Source organism: Labeo rohita, chromosome 20, assembly GCF_022985175.1.
Source record: "Labeo rohita strain BAU-BD-2019 chromosome 20, IGBB_LRoh.1.0, whole genome shotgun sequence".
NCBI classification, from domain to species: Eukaryota; Metazoa; Chordata; class Actinopteri; order Cypriniformes; family Cyprinidae; genus Labeo; species Labeo rohita.
In genome coordinates, this window is record NC_066888.1 from 33,504,222 (window position 1) to 33,524,110 (window position 19,889).

The 19,889-nt window shown below is 34.4% G+C and overlaps 2 protein-coding genes across 4 annotated transcripts; one reads left to right on the forward strand and one right to left on the reverse strand.

The window, feature by feature from the left end:
- Positions 1–1,542: 1,542 nt before the first annotated feature.
- On the reverse strand, positions 1,543–12,884 carry entpd5b (ectonucleoside triphosphate diphosphohydrolase 5b). The gene is made up of 14 exons (XM_051138740.1): positions 12,387–12,884; positions 11,866–12,104; positions 10,260–10,339; positions 10,035–10,178; positions 9,369–9,444; positions 8,208–8,243; positions 7,813–7,901; positions 5,993–6,072; positions 5,836–5,897; positions 5,637–5,738; positions 4,073–4,216; positions 2,238–2,294; positions 2,021–2,136; positions 1,543–1,944 (listed from the first exon to the last, which is right to left on the reverse strand). The coding sequence occupies exons 2-14, from the start codon at positions 12,095–12,097 to the stop codon at positions 1,861–1,863; spliced, it is 1,302 nt and encodes a 433-aa protein (XP_050994697.1). The 5' UTR covers positions 12,098–12,104; positions 12,387–12,884; the 3' UTR covers positions 1,543–1,860.
- On the forward strand, positions 12,202–19,515 carry LOC127182995 (sterile alpha motif domain-containing protein 15). 3 transcript variants are annotated; one of them, XM_051138742.1, is made up of 4 exons: positions 12,202–12,371; positions 16,033–16,118; positions 18,698–18,796; positions 18,955–19,515. In XM_051138742.1, exons 2-4 carry the CDS (start codon positions 16,047–16,049, stop codon positions 19,126–19,128), a joined length of 345 nt encoding a protein of 114 aa, XP_050994699.1. In that variant the 5' UTR covers positions 12,202–12,371; positions 16,033–16,046; the 3' UTR covers positions 19,129–19,515. The 3 variants fall into 3 exon arrangements, with proteins under 3 accessions (XP_050994699.1, XP_050994700.1, XP_050994698.1); XM_051138743.1 differs by lacking the exon at positions 12,202–12,371 and adding an exon at positions 15,578–15,854; XM_051138741.1 differs by lacking the exon at positions 12,202–12,371 and having other exon boundaries at positions 15,578–16,118.
- Positions 19,516–19,889: the final 374 nt, after the last annotated feature.

The following is a 19,889-nucleotide window of genomic DNA, read 5'->3' on the forward strand; positions in this document are numbered from 1 at the left end:
AAAATTTTGACAAGTGAAAAAACAACGTGTGAAAAACAATTTTTTGACGTGTAAAAAAATGACGTGAAAAATACAAATTTTGACAAGTGAAAAAATGCCGTGTGAAAAAAACGTGAAAAACAATTTTTTGATGAGTGAAAAAATTGATTTTTGATGCATAAAAAAATGACGTGTGAAAAATACAAATTTTGACAAGTGAAAAAATGTATTTTTGATGAGTGAAAAATGACGTGTGAAAAAACTAATTTTTGACGAGTGATAAAATTACATGGAAAAAAAATTGACAAGTGAAAAAATGACGAGTAAAAAAAATATTTTTTGACGAATGAAAAAATGGCGAATGAAAAAATGAATTTTTGACAAGTGAAAAAATAAATTTGGAAAACAATTTTTTGATGAGTGAAAAAAACGATGTGAAAACACATTTTTGACAAGTGAAAAAACGACATGGAAAAAAAACTAACTTTTGACAATTGAAAAAATGACGTGAAAAAAAAACGAATTTTTGATGAGTGAAAAATTGATGTGAAAAACAAATTTTTGATGATTGAAAAAACGATGTGTGAAAAAAACAAATTTTTGACGAGTGAAAAAAACAACGTGAAAAAACTTATTTTTGATGAGTGAAAAAATGACATTTGAAAAAACGAAAAAAAATGACGTGTGAAAAAATTTTTGATGTGAAAAAACGAATTTTTTGGACGAGTGAAAAAACGACGTGAAATTTTTTTTTGATGAGTGAAAATTTTTTTTGACAAGGGAAAAAATGACATGAAAAAAAAAATTTTGATGAGTGAAAAAACGTGAAAAAAAATTTTTGATGAGAAAAAATGATGTGAAATACATTTTTTGACGAGTGAAAAAACGACGTGAAAAAATTATTTTTGATGAGTGAAAAAAGGACATTTGAAAAAACAGAAAAAAAATTATGTGAAAAAATGCATTTTTGACGAGTGAAAAAATGTGAAAATTGTTTTTGATGAGTAAAGAAACGAATTGTTGACAAGTGAAAAAATTTCCGTGAAAAAACGTGAAAAAATGTATTTCTGACGAGTGTAAAAACGTGAACTTTTTTTTGATGAGTGAAAAAATGAATTTTTGACAAGTGAAAAAAATGACGTGTGAAATTTTTTTTGATGAGTGAAGAAAATTTTGTCTAGTGAAAAAATGTGAAAAAAGCTCATTTTGACGAGTGAAAAAATTAAGATTTTTTGTTTTTGATGAGTGGAAAAAATTAGTGAAATTTTTTTTTTTGACAAGTAAAAAAATACTTGAGACTTTTCTTTTTACTAACTGCAGTGTGAAAATAAACATAAGCAATAATTATACAACAACTGTAAAGATGTTGAAAGAAACGCTTTAGCTGAGATGTCTTCCTGTTGTGACGTACAGACGGATGTTTGTGTAAATAGACTGTAGTTACTGTAGTGTGTGGTGCTGAAATCTTTCTTCATCACATTAGCTGTTATATGAGGATTCTCTCTGGAATATGTTTGTATATTCTTCCTGACAAAAAGTTTGGAAAGTGAATAGAGACAAAGGTACATGTTGTCAAAACTTTTAATTGGGAAAGAAATATGAAGACACATTAAAGACTGTTGTAAATGGTAACACATTCACTCAGTGATGTAAACAACAACAGCAACAGCGTTTTCTCCGTTGACAGAAACTCCAGTGTGACGCATCTGTGTTTTCTGTTGATTCTCACAGGAAGTTCAGCCGCGCGTTAAACTCCTGAGGAAGCAAACGGCAGTTCGCACGCATCAGTTCGTCTCTCAATCGCACGAAGAGAGAACCCGACGCCCCTTTTAGGAGCGTTAAGCGTTTCTTTCTTTGATTGGAGGAGAAACGTCAAAGTCTTTAATGGATCCTGAACTTCTGGAAGTGGTAGATGGCGGCTCCCAAAGCCCAGCTGGTCTCCACGTTCCTCACCTTCTTGGTCAGCTGGAAAACACAAGCGCCGGTGTTAACCGGTTAGTTGACTCACAGCCGGTTAAAGCTAACCTGAAGTCAGACGTACCTGCAGGACGGTGCTTTCCTTAAAGCCGAAGCCGTCTTTGAGCAGACACACGATGTATGTGAGATCCATGCAGAGGAGCGGATTGAGCTGAGAGCGTTTCGACGGACGGTTACACACTGCAACACACACACACACACATAGGAGAGCTCGTGTTGGCTTTGTATGATCGTTACATTCACACAGATGTGAGACGAGGAGATGAAGATGTGAATCTCACCCTCTTTTGCTCTTTTCCTGAAGTCTCGTATCTTGACGGCTCCTCCTCTGCTCTCATCTGCAGCGTCACAGATTCACAAACACAGCAGACGTGATTTAAACTGACACTAAAATCACTGCTTAAATAAGAGTTCGGTCACAAACACACACACACACACGCTCTCCTGCTTCAGGGATTCTGCAGGTTTGATGAAGACTTCTTAAGACTGAATAAAGAACATTTCAGGACTAAACTGAAGGAGAAACACAGGGATCTCCTGATCACACTGTAATCCTGTGCTGCTCTTCCTCAGTATTTCTGTCTTGTTTTCCAGTGCCAAGAAAAGTGACATATGTTGTCGTTTTATGACAAACTGAATAAAACAAAGTGTGTTTATGATTAAACAAGAACAAATATCTGCCAATAGAGTCACACAAATAGAATTCAATTCAAAGGAAAAACAAGTTTCCACCCCCAATGACAGATATTTGTTCACTTTGTAGTCAAAATTTACCAATTGCTTTTAGTTCAAAGATAAAAACGTAGTGTATTTAAATTTGATAATTTTTTTAATTAATATTTTATCGGGATTTTAACTCCTAAATTGTACTTAAAATTTAAAAATTGTTTTTTTTTTTAGTTCAAAGATAAATGTAATGTTATTAATGTTATTAAATTGTAGTTATAATTTACCAATTGTTTTTTTTTTGGTTCAAAGATAAAAATGTAGTGTATTTAAATTTGATGTTTTTTTTTTTATTAATATTTTATTGGTGACTTCGACTCCTCAAATTGTAGTCAAAATTTGACCAATTTTTATTTATTTCTTTTTTTGTTCAAGATGAAAATGTAGTGTATCTAAGTTTAATAAGATTTTTTTTAAATTAATATTTTATGGGATTTTAACTCCTCAAATTTGTAGTCAACATTTGCCATTTATTAACATGCTATTTAGTTCAAAGATAAAAATGTACTTTCTTTAAATTTGATAAGATTTTTTTTAATTAATATTTTATGGAGATTTTATGGTACTGAGTTATATTTATAGAATAGCCATGATGTATTTATTAACTGTTAATCATTGTTTAAGCATCTGAAAAAATGAAATTTCCAACTTAAACTGGTAAATCTTGAATGTTTTAGAGACTTAAGTTTGGTCTTTTTTTTTTTTTTTTTTTAAGAAAACACACAGCAGATTATTGATAAAGTGAAAAAGTGGAGGAAAATGTAAAAAAAAAAAACAAAAACAAAAAAACAACACTATATAAAATCTTTACTGCTACGTAAAAAAATTCATAAAAATACTACTTAAATTTGCTATTTAATATGAAATGTATATTTTCCAAAACATTTGCTTTAAAACTACATGAAAATCACAGCAAATCTGAGGCTGATATCACAAAAATGAGTTTTCTGTCAATGTTGTTTGACTGCAGGACCAAACACTGCCACTAGATGAAATCTGTTTGTGATGTGCTGATTTTTGACGTTGAACACTACTTTTCATATCACATCCATGATTTTTTTTTCTCCACATAGCAAGTGCCAAACCTTTTCCAAGTTTTGTATCATGTGATGAAGCTAAAATTAAAAAAAACAAAAAAACATTGAATGCTTAGGTCAAGAGCAAAGGGTTGCACATAAATTCACTTCATTTTGATCAGTTTGTGAGAAAACAAGACTTCGTGTGTTCATTTTGCATCTTCAGTAACTGCATCTTGATTTAAGGATGTTTAGACATTAGTACTTGAAAACCAGACAGAAATACTGAGGAGGAGATTCATTTTTGCAGTTCATGATTTTGTGATGATGTATGATGAGGCGTGTGTTTGTCATGATGTGCTGTGGTGTCTCACCGATGAGTCCGGCCTCCACGGCGTGATCGAAGTAATACGAGAAGGCGTAGAAGGTGCTGCTGTCCTTCAGCTCGTGAGGCTGATTGATGACGCCCTTCACCACCTTCAGCAGCTCCTGATAACACGCCTTGAACCCCGTCACACCTCAACATCACAACAACCACACATCACTTCACATGACCGTTAAACACAATTAGAATCACTACAAATTATCATTTTAATTCAAACCATTTTAAGGCGAGACAGTGCAGGTGAACAGAGCAAAAAAAGTGAACTAATAGTCATCATCTTAATTACCCAGATTACACTGATAATTGCAAACATTTTTTGTATTACATTTTATTTTTAAAATGTTTGGTTTAAATATGCAAATGAGGTATGATTTAATGAAATATGTTCTAATTTGCATAAATTTACACTGAATGTTTCTAAACACTGAATGAAGTGGTGTGTGTAAGTGCTGCTGAAGTGTTGATTTATGGCTCAGTGAAGGAGAAAAAACTTATTTTGAGAAAACGGCCTCTAAAAATATGCATTGTAACTGAAATCTATTGACACAAACAGATCAAGTGCTATAAAAGAAACACTCAGCTGTGTGTTTTGGATGTTTTCGTTCCACTAGACTGAAAAAACACTTTATGAAAAACCAAAAAGACTAAAATCTCAAACTTGACAGGTGCATGAAAAAGAACAGTGTTTTTGCCTGCAGTGTCTCACTTTAATTCTAAACATTTTTGAATTATTTGTACACAAACAAGCATTTTCCAAGCCATGTTGTTATTGTTTAAACTAAAATTATTCAAACTAAAACTACAGAAAATAGCTTTCTTTACTGAATTAAAACTCAACTAAAATCTAAATATTACATGAAAAATTATTTTAGCTTTATTTGTGTACAATTACAGTATTAACATTTTATTTAGCTTTTATTTCTGTATTTTCAGCTTTATTTAATCTTAGATTTAGTAATTTTGTAAAGCAAAAAAATAATTTTTATTATTTTTATTTCTATTTAATTTAGTTGCCAAAGCAACATTTATAGTTTACATTTTCTGTTTTTCATGGAACATAATATTTTTAAATTAATTTTATAAGAATAATGTATAAAAATATTACAACAAGAAAAGTGTTGGGCAAGTAAATTAAATGGAAATAAATAAAAAAAAATAAAAATAAAAAATGCATTTAACAAAATGACTAAAACTGAAGCTAAAATTAAAGCTGAAAATACAGAAATAGAAGCGAATTCAAAATAGCAGTAAATACTATAATAGCAGACACATATTATTACAGGAACACTATTTCCATCTGGCAAAGTAAAACCTGAATCTGAATACTGATTCACGCAGATGTTTTGTGTGTAATTCTCTTGATTCTCATTCATTTCTGTTCACTATAGTACAGTGATTATAAATAATTTATAATAATTTATAAATAATTTTAATACAAAATTATAAATTAATCTAAAAATAAATTATTTTTGAATAAATGTTAAATCTTGAAAATAATGGAAATAATCTTTATGGTCCTACAAAAAGGCTTCATTTGAATCATTTTGTTTTACCGTTGGTGACTCCGCTGATGTGGTAACTGAATCCTCCAAAGCTGAATTCACTGGTGTATTTTTTAGGCAAACAGGAAGTTTGGAAAACTTTCTTCTCCAGACCTGCAGTACACACACACACACACACACACACAGATGAAGACTGAAGTGGTTGCGTCTCTTACTGAAGATCACGTGTGTGCTCGTGTGTGTTTGGTACCGTCTGAACCCAGCGCTCCCAGAGCCGACAGACGCGCCGCTTTGATTCCGTTTCCAAGGTAACTGTGAAGAAGAGCACGTGTTTAGAGCAGAGCGGGAAACACCACAGTCCTGCAGCATCTTCATCATCATCTTCGTCATCATCAGTGCTGTGTTACCTGTGTGTGTAGAGCTCATGTGTGCTGTTGAACATGTCGAACCTCACGATGTAATCTGCTGGAGCACTCTCAATAGTTTTCTGTGAAACACAACAAACAGCTGGAGTCACAGTTTCTGAACAACACTACAGTTACAGATCAAAACACTGCTCTCTAGTAATAACTGTGAGCATAATATACCTGCACAAACTATGGAGTAATTAAAGGAGAAGTCACTTCCAAAACAAAGATTCACAGATAATGTATTCACCCCCTTGTCATCCAAGATGTTCATGTCTTTCTTTCTTCAGTCGTAAAGAAATTATGTTTCTTGAAGAAAACATTTCAGCATTTTTCTCCATATAATGGACTGATATGGTGCCCCGAGTTTGAACTTCCAAAATGCAGTTTAAATGCAGCTTCAAACGAGGAAGAAGGGTCTTATCTAGCGAAACCATCAGTTATTTACATAAAAAAAATACAATTTAAATACTTTTCTCTCCCTGAACTCTGTGTATTCTGACTCAAAACTCCAATCGTATTTTCTCCCTCAACTTCAAAAATCATTTCAAAATCATCCTACATCACTGCAGAAGAACAGACACAGTGTTTACAAAGTGAACATGCAAAGAAGAACATGAGATGGGAGTTTTTCAACATACACTACCTGACATGAACCAGAACAAAAACAGAGTTCAGGGAGAGAAAGACAAGACGAGCATTTGACATTAAAAAGTATTTCAGTTATATTTTTTTAATGAAAATAACCGATGGTTTCGCTAGATAAGACCCTTCTTCCTCAGCTGGGATCGTTTACAACCGCATTTGTGATCGTTTAAAGCTGCATTTAAACTACATTTTGGAAGTTCAAACTCGGGGCACCATATCAGTCCATTATATGGAGAAAAATCCTGAAATATTTTCCTCAAAAAACATAATTTCTTTACAACTGAAGAAAGAAAAACATGAACATCTTGGATGACAAGGGGGTGAGTACATTATCTGTACATTTTTGTTCTGAAAGTGGACTTCTTCTTTAAGATTTTTTGTTTTTTAAAGTCTTTTTTGCTTAGCACAGCTGCATTTATTTGACCAAACACACTGTCAAAATAATTAAATATTATTATAATTTAAAATATCTGCTTTCTATGTAAATATCTGTTAAACTGTAATTCATTTCTGTGATGCGCAGCTGAATTTTCAGCATCATTACTCCAGTCTTCAGTGTCACATGATCCTTCAGAAATCATTCTAATATACTGATTTGCTGCTCAACACACATTTATGATTATTAGCAATGTTAAAAACATTTGTGCTGCACAATATTTTTGTGGAAACCGTCGTACATTTTATTTTTGAAGATTCACAAATAAATAGAAAGTTCAAAAGAACAGCTTTTATTTGAAATAGAAATCTTTTGTACATGCCTTTACTATCACTTTCGATTAGTTTAATGCATCCTTTGTGAAAAAAAAATGTTTTTAACATACATAAATCTGTTTTTACATTGCTAATAATCATAAATGTTTGTTGAGCAGCAAATCAGCATATTAGAATGATTTCTGAAGGATCATGTGACACTGAAGACTGGAGTAATGATGCTGAAAATTCAGCTGCACATCACAGAAATAAATTACAGTTTAACACATATTCACATTGAAAACAGCTGCTTTAAATTCTAAAAATATTTCACAATTTTTACTGTATTTTATTTACTGTATGTTTTTTTAAAGAAAGCATGATTATTCTCAATGTTTGACCGCTAGTGTCTGTTCTAACTGAAGTGTTTCTCCAGCTGCTGGTCAGTGGATATGCTGTCGGTCAGAATGAGGATCTCTGACCTTTGATTTGGGAAGGAAGGTGATTTGTGTGGATCCTCCGCCCAGATCCAGGATTCCCACCGTCTTCTGTGCGTTTTTGTGGAGTCGACCTGAAAGCAGCGGTAAAGATCTCATCTGTGAATCATCTACAACATTAACACTTCTGAAGGGACAAGAGCATGACTTCATGAAATATTAATCACCGAGTGTTTTCTTAATGCAGATGCATTAATGCATGAGGATCTCGGCTGTGATGGAAATCAACACTGACTCTCAGTGCTTTCACAACACAAGTTATTAATGTCTTATAATGCACAAATCATCTGTTACTCTACAGAACATCAGCAACACACTGACATCAGGATCATGAGCTAAAGTTCAGTATTATTTACTAAAGCCACTGTAGAAAGTCTCACCTGTCAGGAAGTTGACCGTGACCCAGGCGAGAATCCCTGTGCAGAAACACACATAACAGTCAGTTAATGAATCACTTCTAATAATAATCAGAATGTGTTTACAAATGCACAGCATGTATCTAGTCTGCGTCAAGTCTGTTTCATTATAATAATAATAAGTGTGCTGCAGAAATCATGTGGTTTCATCTGATGGTAACGTCTACAAACATGACATCACTAACGTCTCTGTCTGAGCTCTTAATGCACACTCACCACACATCATCTTCCCCATGATGATCCATGCATATGTTACAGCTTTTTATGCAAGTGCTGTTTTTATCAACACACGTCAGAACACAGCTGCTTTGCAATTCTCATTATTCTCAATGATGATAACTCCCATCACATCCTCACTATTGTAATATTTTTTTTATATAAATCAGCATAAAAATCACAGTACCGTACAAATACTACCATAGATTTTACTTTTAATGAATTTAACTTAATTTAAATAAAGAATTTTCACAGTAAACTCACTAGAATCAGATTACCTTGCATTATAGTAAGAAATTTAAAAAGAAAATGCGCATGCAAAAATCCTAATGCACATAAAAAAAGCTTAATTTTATTTATTAAAAAATGTTTTTTTATTAAATTATAGTTGAATATATTATATAATTATAGTGCAATATATTTTGATATTTAATTCAGTATAAATTCGCAATACAACAAATACTACAATGATGCACACACATCTGACTATTTAAAAACAAATAATTCTCAAATTCTTACAATCAGATTATTTTGCATTATACAAAATTATATATAATGAGATTTAGAGAGAAAATCTGCTTAACTAAAATTCATACTCCTAAAAAGGCCTAATTTTTGTTTTGAAAAGAATAATTTTGAAATAATATTTTTCATTGATTTTTTTAATCAGCACACAATTACAGTACAATACATACAATATTTCTCTCATTAAAATCATTAGAATGAGATTTAGAAAGAAAACCTTAATTTTCACATTTTTGCATAAAAATAATGTGATATTATAATATTTCTTTATTTTGATTTTAGGGGTGAATGTGTTCATTAAATTTCTATTTTCTATTCTATTTTAATTTCTACATATTTAATTTCCTCTGTGTAATTTTCTGCATTTGTGGTTTGTGAACAGACCTTCATCCGTCCCGTCCATGATACTGACACTATCAGGAGGCACATAAAATGGAGATTCATCGAAGACGTCTTGCACCTGCAGACAAACACACAACAGTGTTGAGACTAAAAATACCACGGTAAAAACAGTGTAACAGACCGGATCAAACAGCGCTCATGCTGGAGGTCAAGCAGCTTCTCTAGTGTTTGGGTTAAACCTCTTTATTCAACTCTTTTTGTGATATCAACCTCAAATTTGGGACATAACTTATTCAGATCTATGGCTTTGATTTTAAAACACGTTTGGAAAAATATATTTGAAAATTGTATTTTTGTGCATTTTTTTCATCACAAACTTTTTTAATTTAATTTTTCGTTTTTTTTGTTTGTCTGTTTGTTTTTTTTCTCTCTTCTTTTTTCCTTTTTTTATACTTTGGCAATAATCTTCTTTAAAAGAAAGCTTCAGAGCATTCAAGATGTATGCCATTTTCAGCTACTTTTTGTTTTTCTTAGATTATAACTACTGTTTAAATATTACGTAGTACCATAAAATCCCCTAAAAATACAAAATATGAATTGAAAACATTATCAAACTAAAATATAGTCATTTCTGACTGGCGCGTGAGCAGCAGCAGAGGGTTAATGGTGCGTCACGTGTGCAGATGATCAGACGGCGGGATGCTGTACCTCCTCGAGGAGCGCGTGGGCTTTAGTCGGCGGCAGCAGCCTCAGTCCGGCCGTGGCTCTGAACACCACCGGCGTTCTCTTCCACTCCACCGGAGGAACCGTCTTCTTCGCCACGCGCAGTAACTGACGCACCGTGTGACCGGCCTGTGACAGAAACATCAGCGCTGACTCCACAAACGCATGTTTACAGCACCGCAGATCTCACATAAGCCCGTAATCACTCACAATCTCAGGTATGTCGGCGTACGCAGAGAGACCCGGCTTCATCGAGTGGAACATCTCATTATCCAGCACCGGCAACCCGTCTGAACGCAAAACAACAGTCACGTTATAATAATACTCATAACTCTCAATCATTACTGTAATTACTGTAACATTTTTTTAAATCAGCATCAATTTGCAGGACAATAAACACCAAGATGTGTGTATCTATACTTAAATATTTTTCTCATTCAAGTCACCAGAATCAGATTTTTTTGCATTGCAGTAATGATGCTAAGAGAGAACTTGTGGATGTAAAAATGTAAAACTTCATTTTAGTTTGTGGAAAAATAATTAGATTTTTTTTTTAGTGGATTGTAATTAACGCAATACATTTTTTTTTATTTTAATCTGCATAAATTTGCAGTACAACAAATACTACTATAAAGTATAAATGTTCTAATATTAAAAACAAATAATTCTCACATTAAAGTCATTAGAATTAGATTATTTTGCATTACAGCAATGTGATTTAGAGAGAAATGTGCTTAATTACCACACAAAAATATTTATTCTCCTAAAAAGATTTTTTTCTTGTAAAAAAAAAAAATCCATGTAAAATGATATTTTAATTGGATTATAATAAGTGAATTTATTTTTTTATTTAAATCAGCATAGATTTGCAGTAAATACAGCAATGTATAAATATTTTACAATTTAAATAAGAAATAATTTTCACATAATTTGCCTAAATTCAAGTAACATCAGTTTTCAAATCAAAGCCGTAAATCTAAAAGTTATGTTCTGAATTTGAGGTTGATATCACAAAATGGGCTGAATACAACTGCATTATGAACCCAGACAAATAATGTGAATTCAAATGAATTAATCTGAATTCATTTTATTTATGTTACAATAACATACTATTATAATATTCCTTTATTTTGATAAGGAATGGGGTGAAGCATAAGCCAGATATGTTATATTTTTAATTAGCAATATTTTTATATTTTCCCATTTCATTTTAATTTCAGTCATTTTTGTGCGTTTTTGTCACTTTTATCATGTTTTTAACAATCTATATTGTTTTTTATTTTAGTTCTTTTAGTACATCATGTTAAACAAAATGAAGAAATGTTTTCTTGGCAATTATCTGAAATAAAATAGCAATAAAATGATAAAAAGTTCATTAAAAAACAAAAAATAATAGTAATAAATAATAATAAATAAAATGTTTTCTATATTTTATTTCAGAAATGTTTTTTTAAAGCTTTATTTTTAATTTTAAATATAATAACCCTGCAGTGCCTTAAAAAACAAAATTATAAAAATGTATTAGGCAGTAGTAATAAATAATAATAAATAAAAAGTTTTTATATTTAAATTCAGTGATGTTTTTATAGCTTTAGTTTTAATGAACTATAATAACTCTTCAGTGCCATAGTTAGTTACAAATAAATCAGGTTTATGTCTTCAGCATGCAAAATTTACTTCACAGCTACGAATCTGCCTTTTAATGCATGTGACGCTTTACATTTCAGTGGATTCAAAGTCTGTGATTTGTTTCCAACCCCTAATGATCCCCAAACCTGCTGTCTGTGTGGTGACGGACGGACAGTGATCATCTCACCCGGCTCCTTCTGTATGAAGGTGTAGACGTGGATGCGGGTGCCGGTGCTGCCCGCGTCAAACATGACGCCGTAGAAGATCTGGCTGGCGTTGGCCGGGCGACTGAGGGACGGCAGGGCGCTTCCAAACCTCTGGGAGAAATCCACAGCGTTCAGGCCGTTCCTCTGAGAAGAAGACACTGCGAGAAGCGTCCAGACGGCCAGAAGACGCCAAAGCCAGACCAAAGCAGACATCCTTAGACTGGTGACAGAGAAGAGCAGACAGTGTTTATATACCACAGACACTCCCATCAATGAGCCATATCAGCAAATCCTCACTCGTATTTACACAATTATATCAGGTATTGGTGAACATCTTTCATCTCCAACCATGACATTGCCCTTAAGGGGCACTTTTGTATGTGATCTGTCAGCACATCAATCAATCCATCCGTCTGATGAAACCTCCAGTGCAGGACTGAACATGAACAATAACAAACGAGCTGCTGATGCATTAATGATGGCACAGGTAAGTGTCACCCACCTGAGTCAGCAGGAGCCGGAATGACGCCGCTTCAGCCCGATCGCGCGGTTTTTCTGGCGGGTTTGAGGCGCATGTTTGGCGCGGAGCTGCTGCTAAGATTAACCTCAACCGCCGCCTCAGCACTTTCAGCTGCTGAACGCTCACATTCTACACGCTTTCGCAGTCCAACACCTCTAATCGGTGATGTGACGCGTTATGTCGGCATATCTGTGCAGTAAAACACTTCTAATCTGATCTACTTTCTGTGGGTTCGTTGTTGTTTATTACCTGCTGCTAACCGCTAACTCGCTGAAATTACACGCAAACTTTAGAAAACTAGATCAGTCCTACGCGACCAACTATAGATGGTTCGAATATAGCCCGGTTTATGATTCCTGGGCGTTTGTTCCGAGTACATGCGTCGACATATGATTCGTTGACGGTAAAGTGCCGGTGTTTGACAGCAGCAGCGGCTCCGGCTGAACGCGAGTTTGATTGACGGCGGCAGGTGGTGACGCAGCACAGTGTGGGCGGGGCCTGAGTATCACCGCACAGAAACACGAGACGAAAAACATCAACATCAGGAGAAAACATTAAATAAATACACGAATGCATTTACAGTACTTAGTGTTCCATCAAAACAAGCCTCTGTTCTATTTATTATATTTTTTTTACGGTTTTAGCATAACCTTTAATTCAAAAATATGTATATTTTATATAATGTATACATTACACACACACACACACACACATATACACTACCGTTCAAAAGTTTGGGGTCAGTAAGACTTGTAATAGTCTTTAAAGAAGTCTCTTATGCTCATCAAGGCTGCATTTATTTGATTAAAAATATACAAAAAAAACAGTAATATTGCAAAATGTTTTTACAATATAAAATAATGTTTTTTATTTTAACATACTTTAAAATAGAATTTATTCCTGTGATGAAAAGCTGAATTTTTATCAGCTGTTACTCCAGTCTTAAGTGTCACATGATCCTTCAGAAATCATTCTAATATGCAGATTTATTATTAGAATGATCAATGTTGGATAATATCAACAGTTGTGCTGCCAAATATTTTTTGGAACCTGTGATTTTATTTTTTTTTTTCAGGATTCTTTCATGAATAACAAGTTTAAAAAGTACAGTGTTTATTCAAAATATAAATGTTTTATAACAATGTAAATTATTTATTATTAACTTTTAATAAACTTTTAATTATTAACTTAATACACCCTTGGTGAATAAAAGTATTAATTTCTTAAAAAAAAAAACAATAAAAAAAACAATAAAAATGTACTGACCCCAAACTTTTGAACGGTAGTGTATATATATATATATATATATATATGTGTGTGTGTGTGTGACCCTGGACCACAAGACCAGTCATAAGGGTACATTTTTTGAAACAGAAATTTATACATCATCTGAAAGATGAATAAAACAAGCTTTCCAGTTATGTATGGTTTGTTATATATATATAATATTACAGAGGTACAACTATTTGAAAATCTGGAATCTGAGGGTGCAAAATAATGTAAATATTGAGAAAATCACCTTTAAAGTTGTCCAAATGAAGTTCTTAGCAATGCATATTACTAATCAAAAATTAAGTTTTGATATATTTACGGTAGCAAATTTACAAAATATCTTTATGGAGCACGATCTTTACTTAAAATTGATAATTTGGACCCATTTTTGGCTATTGCTACAAATATACCCGTGCTACTTAAGTGTGTATTCATCTGTGGTACCTAAGAATAAATGACAAAAATAAAATTAACAAATGCATATTAGTTTTGCCACACTAACATAGTAAAGCTGTGGTTGTACAAAAACATTTTTATTATACTTTAACTATAGTAAAACCATGGTTCATTTCTTGTACTGTCTTAATGGTTTGATGCTTTCTAGTGTTTAATAAAAAAGAAAGAAATCAGAAATAATCCGTTCAAAGTCCCAATCTGTTTCGCGAATCGCGCTTGGAAATCCTGATATGAATCAAATGATTCATGATCCCGATCCGAAGTCCTGAACTGAATCAAATGATTCGCGAATCGCGCTCTGGTTGCCCCGATCTGAATCAAAAGAAGACACCCAGAACACATCAGGAATCATTCAATTCGCGAATTGATTCGCGAACTCGTTCCGATCGAAGTCCCGATCTGAATAATGATTCGCGAATCACGCTCCTAAGTCTGAAGTGAATCAAATGACGCGATTCGCGCTCTGGTACCCCCGACCTGAATCAAAAGTAGACACTCAGAACGGGACATTAGGAATCATTCGATGCGCGAAATGATTCGCGAACCAGCTCCGAAGATCCGATCTAAATCAAATAATTCACGATACGCGAACTTCCGATCAAATGATTCGCGAATCACACTCCAAAGTCCTGATCTGAATCAAATGATTTATAGGTGTTAAATCAAAACAAGTGTCTTTGAGCACAGAAATCTCAACTTACAGAAGTTATTACATAAGAGATATAACAGAATTAGTTTGTTTATATAATATTTACAATTTGTGTGTTATTTGGTTTCACATAACTTGTAATACAAAACGTGAATATACTATATAATATAGCCTACTAAATTGTATGTATTAAAGTAAATAAACATAACCTGTAGAGTCTCCGGCACTTATCAGTTCTTTTACTAAAGATGTGAAATTCTGATGTTATGCTGAGTATGAAAGAACACAAGTAGACTAATCAATAAATGACTAACTTATCTCAACTTAAAGTAGGTTCTCATCGTTTCTATTATCACAGAGTGGTTTGTGTCAAAATCAGTGTTTTCTATATGTTTCTAGCACAACATGTAAAACAAGAATATATATTACACAGTATACTAATATATCACGTTATATAATACATATGGCAAAAAATGTCCCACTGTTAAATGTAAATATCTCACATTTTGACCTGTAGTGTCTCTTCGACAGGAGAAAAAGACTATGAAGTGATGCTGGAAATGAAAGAACAGCGAACTAACAGTGTCTCTCATGCAGCTTTACGGCCAGAGCTCATATATATCTTGAGACGGGATATTTGACATTTATATTCCTTTATAAAACTGCCGTCAGGCTCTCAGACGTCGGACGGGTTGCTGCGATCCGCTCGTCTTTCTGAGCGCTGTACATCAGTGAAGATGCTGAGAAATGTCAGAGTCTCTGCACGATTTCAGATTCACAGATAAACAGACACAGGTGAAAGGTCAAATGTCTCAGGAAGAACAGAGTTAAAACAGAAAGTCAAAGCATGTTTGTATTGTCAGAAATGTAGGACTGCACACATCAGCCTCACACAAACAAAACACTCACCGCCATGAGCTGAAAGAAAACTCCTGCCCACAGCTTATTCTCTTTCATGTCAGTGAAATGAGCACCATCAGATCATCATTGTGCAACATGAAAGCATGTCAGCAAATTCACAGAACAGATGAAAACAGACCTGTGCTCTTCATTTGTGCTATGAGCGTTTCACGGTTGGCATAGTAACAACAGCTTAATGCATTTAACGCTGTGCCCCACCATCTACCTGTCTGTCTGTCTGTCTACCATCTGTCTATCTTTATATCTGCATAACTGTAACATGTCATGTGTGTGATGTTGCGAACTGATCTGCTTATTGAGGTGTGTTGGCTTGTTGACTGGTTTCCATAGCAACTCAACACAACATGGAGTTCCTGCGCTGGAGCAGTGAGGATGTGGCGCGTTGGATCGAGTCTATCGGATTCCCCCAGTATCAGGTGAACCATTAACAGTCATTTCAAGACTAAACCAGCATTCAGTTAATCGATTTAAAGATATCACTTAAATACACTTATTAGAAGAGGAGAAATTAATCATATGGCAAAAGTAACAAACACGTCTACATTTGCCATTCAAATTCAACTGTCCTTTAGTTCAGGACAGTTCTGTCCTTAAATATGAAGAGATCAAACTACAGATTACTACAGATCATGAGTTCATCCAAATTTCACAAAAAGCTTATGGATGTAATTAGAATTTAAGTCAGACACTGAAGTGTGTTTGTGTCTCTTCTGAGGAAGATTCATTCACTTGTTTGTCAGTGAACCACACAGAGACATTTTGATCAGATTTATTAGAGTTCATCTGATCTCCTTGTGTCAGTGATTTTCTTTCTGTTTAAAATATGTTTTCTTTGGATTGTTTGACTACTCAAAAGAGAATACAGCGAAATATCACATAGGCCTAATTTATTTGTTTCATTCTAGCTAAACTTCACAACTTAATTAAAAAAATCTAGCTCTAAATCTCTCTTTTATTTATTTAAAGTTGATCTAGACAACCTGGCAACACATCCCTTATGAAAATTAACCATGGTTTAAAAACAAACAAACATCACTATAGTTAAACCATGGTAACCACAAATTTACCATTTTACTATAATTTGATACTCTAAAGAATGCTATAGAATAAACTAAAATAAAGATTTGCAAACCTGCTCTGAAATTCTCGATCTGAATCAAAAGAAGACACCCAGAACACATTAAGAATCATTCAATTCACGAAATGATTCGCTAACCAGCTCCAAAGTTCCGATCTAAATCAAATGATTCGCGGTTCCGATCAAATGATTCGCGAGTCGCGCTCCGAAATTCCCGATCTGAATCAAGAGAAGACACCCAGAACACATTAGGAATCATTCAATTCACGAAATGATTCGCTAACCAGCTCCAAAGTTCTGATCTATAATCAAATGGTTGGCGAAGTTTCGATGATCCGCGAATCGCGCTCCGAAGTCCCGATCTGAATCAAAAGATTCATGAACCCGCTCCGAAGTGCCAATCTGAATAATGATTCGCAAGCCTTCATTTCAAATCAGGACTTGGAGTGCGAATCGCGAATCATTCAGTTCGCGAACTGATTCGCGAACACACTTCAAAGGTCCGATGTAAATCAAATGATTCGCGATACGCGAAGTTCCGATCAAAGATTCGCGAATGCGCTCCGAAGTACCGATCCAAAACAAATCGTTCGTGACACACGATTTGAAGTCCTGATCTGAATCAAATGATTCGCGATCCGATTAGAGCGCTTCGAAACTAGTGAATCATTTTGCGGCCCAGTGGTTAACTGATTCGGAGCTCCGAAAAGCTCCGTTTCACCCATCACTATGTGCTTTTTAAAATCATTACAAGCGATGTCGAAAATCTAAGTGAATGGCTCTTTTGATATGTTTTTTCTAGTGACTCGCTTGAACTGGGATGCTGGTTAGGTAGGTTCTGATGCTGGTTTAAACTGGTCCTTTGCTGGTTTATGCTGGTCCTTGACCAGCAACATGACCAGCAAAAACCAGCAAAGGACCAGTTTAAACCAGCATCAAAACCTACCTAACCAGCATATGCTGGTTTTTTCACCAGGGCATATTGAGGTGTGGTAACCGGTTTACTGTTAACTAGTGAAACCCTCCATTAATATGACGAGCTGCAGCTCAAAATACATGTTAGATGGAAACATTGTGCATTATGATGGAGTTTGTAGCTTAATTCACTAGATTTGAAATAGTTTGAGCTGCAGTTCAATAGGAATCAGTTGAAATCATCCAGTCATTTCATAGCACTGAAATCATTTATCAGTTTATATAGCGATAAATATTTGAGAAGTGATTGTTGTATGTGATTATATTAGTCTATAGAGTGATAGTCAATGTAAAAAGAGCAAATGGGAGAAGCAGATGAACACAAAACAGTTAAAGAGGGTAAACCTCATCATTCAGGTGAACTGTGCTCGTTTGTTTGAAACACTTTTATATACTCCTCATATATTCACTTCTCAAGTAATATCAATGGTGTGACCTATTTCAGATGCGGCTGAAATTACAACAAAAGTAGCTACATACACATATATTTAATTGTTTGATCAAAATTGTTGCTTTGAAGTTGATCTGCTCATTTTGCCATCATGTGGGGTTCTGTGATTACCTGCATTAAGCACTGTAAGTCCCATCAGAACAGACCTGAGATCCGTATTTGGGTCGTGACCCATCAGTTGAGACGCTCTCCTGTACAGCATTCACTCAACATAACGCTCCGTCATCATTCTTCCGTTGTGCTTTGCTAGCATCATGTAAAGAAAATGCCTGCGTTCCTTCGTCAGCAATATCTTTTGCCTTCATGCCAGCCGCCACTGAGAATAAGACAGTCTGAGTGAAATGACAGTCTCAGATCATCAAAAACATCATAACGCCATCAGCTAACATGCTGAAATACGGTATCGATTCCCACGGAAAGCCGCGTTGAGCCGCGTGTCCACATCACACTCAGTGTTTGATACAGTGGTGACCTCATGTTTCGTTCCTCAGGCGTGTTTCACTCAGAATTATATCACGGGCAGAAAACTGATTCATGTCAACTGCTTCAACCTGCCACGACTGGGAATCACCGACCTCCAGCATATGAAGGTGAAGCAAACAGCAAAAAACAGATGCTACTCATTTCATGCAAAACATGTTAGTTATTTTTGACGTCGTTCTCACAGTGTTGTTAGTCACCTGTAAATAACAATACTGGAAAATGTGCTCTTATTTAACTAAACACACGTGTCTCTGCTGTTTCTCAGCTGATCTCAGCTCAGGTCCGAGAACTGCTGGGCGTCTCAGAGCCGCACTGGGACCGGAGCATCGCGGATCCCCTTCACGATGACAGGACGGTTTTCCTGCAGACGAAGAGCAAGAGCGGCCGGCAGGCAGATTCCCTCACTTATGAGCATTTCCTCAATAACAAGAGCAGATGAAGCAAACTCAGCCCGTCCATCCATCAGCAGCTGCTTGTGAAGATTCAGTGTGTGATTTTGAAAAATGTGATTCCTGCGTTAAACAGCTGCTGAAAACACGTCTGTATGCATCATTACATTCTCAGAACATTCTGGCAAGGTTCTCTCAAAGTTATGAACAAATGTTCTTCCAGTAACATTAATTGATTCAGCGTTCATTTAAAGTTAATCTGGCCTTTAATAATGTTCTCAAAATGTTAGTTATACATCATTCATGGAATGTTTTTCATCTAAATCATTTTAGTTGGTTCTTTGTCTAACATTTTTTAAATGTTACATGTTTCAGAATGTTTGCAAAATTATAAAATTAAATGTTCCCTTAATATTTTCACTGGTATGTGCACTGCAAAAAAATGATTTTCCTCATTATTTTTGTCTTGTTTTCTAATATAAATATCTTAGAATTGTTAAATCAGGATGCATTTACTTGACAAGTAAAATGACTTGAGATTTCATGTCTTGTTTTCTGAAAGAAATATTCCAATTTTGTTAGTTTTTCGCTTAAAACAAGCAGAAATATGTGCCAATGGGGTAAGAAAAATAATCTTAAATCAAAGGCTAAACAAGATTATTTTTCTTGCCCCACTGGCAGATATTTTTGCTTGTTTAAGCAAATACTAACACAATTTGGGTAATTTTTTTTCGGAATACAAGACATAATATCTTAAGTCATTTTACTTGTGCGGTAAATGTCCTGATTTTCTAAGATATTTATATTAGAA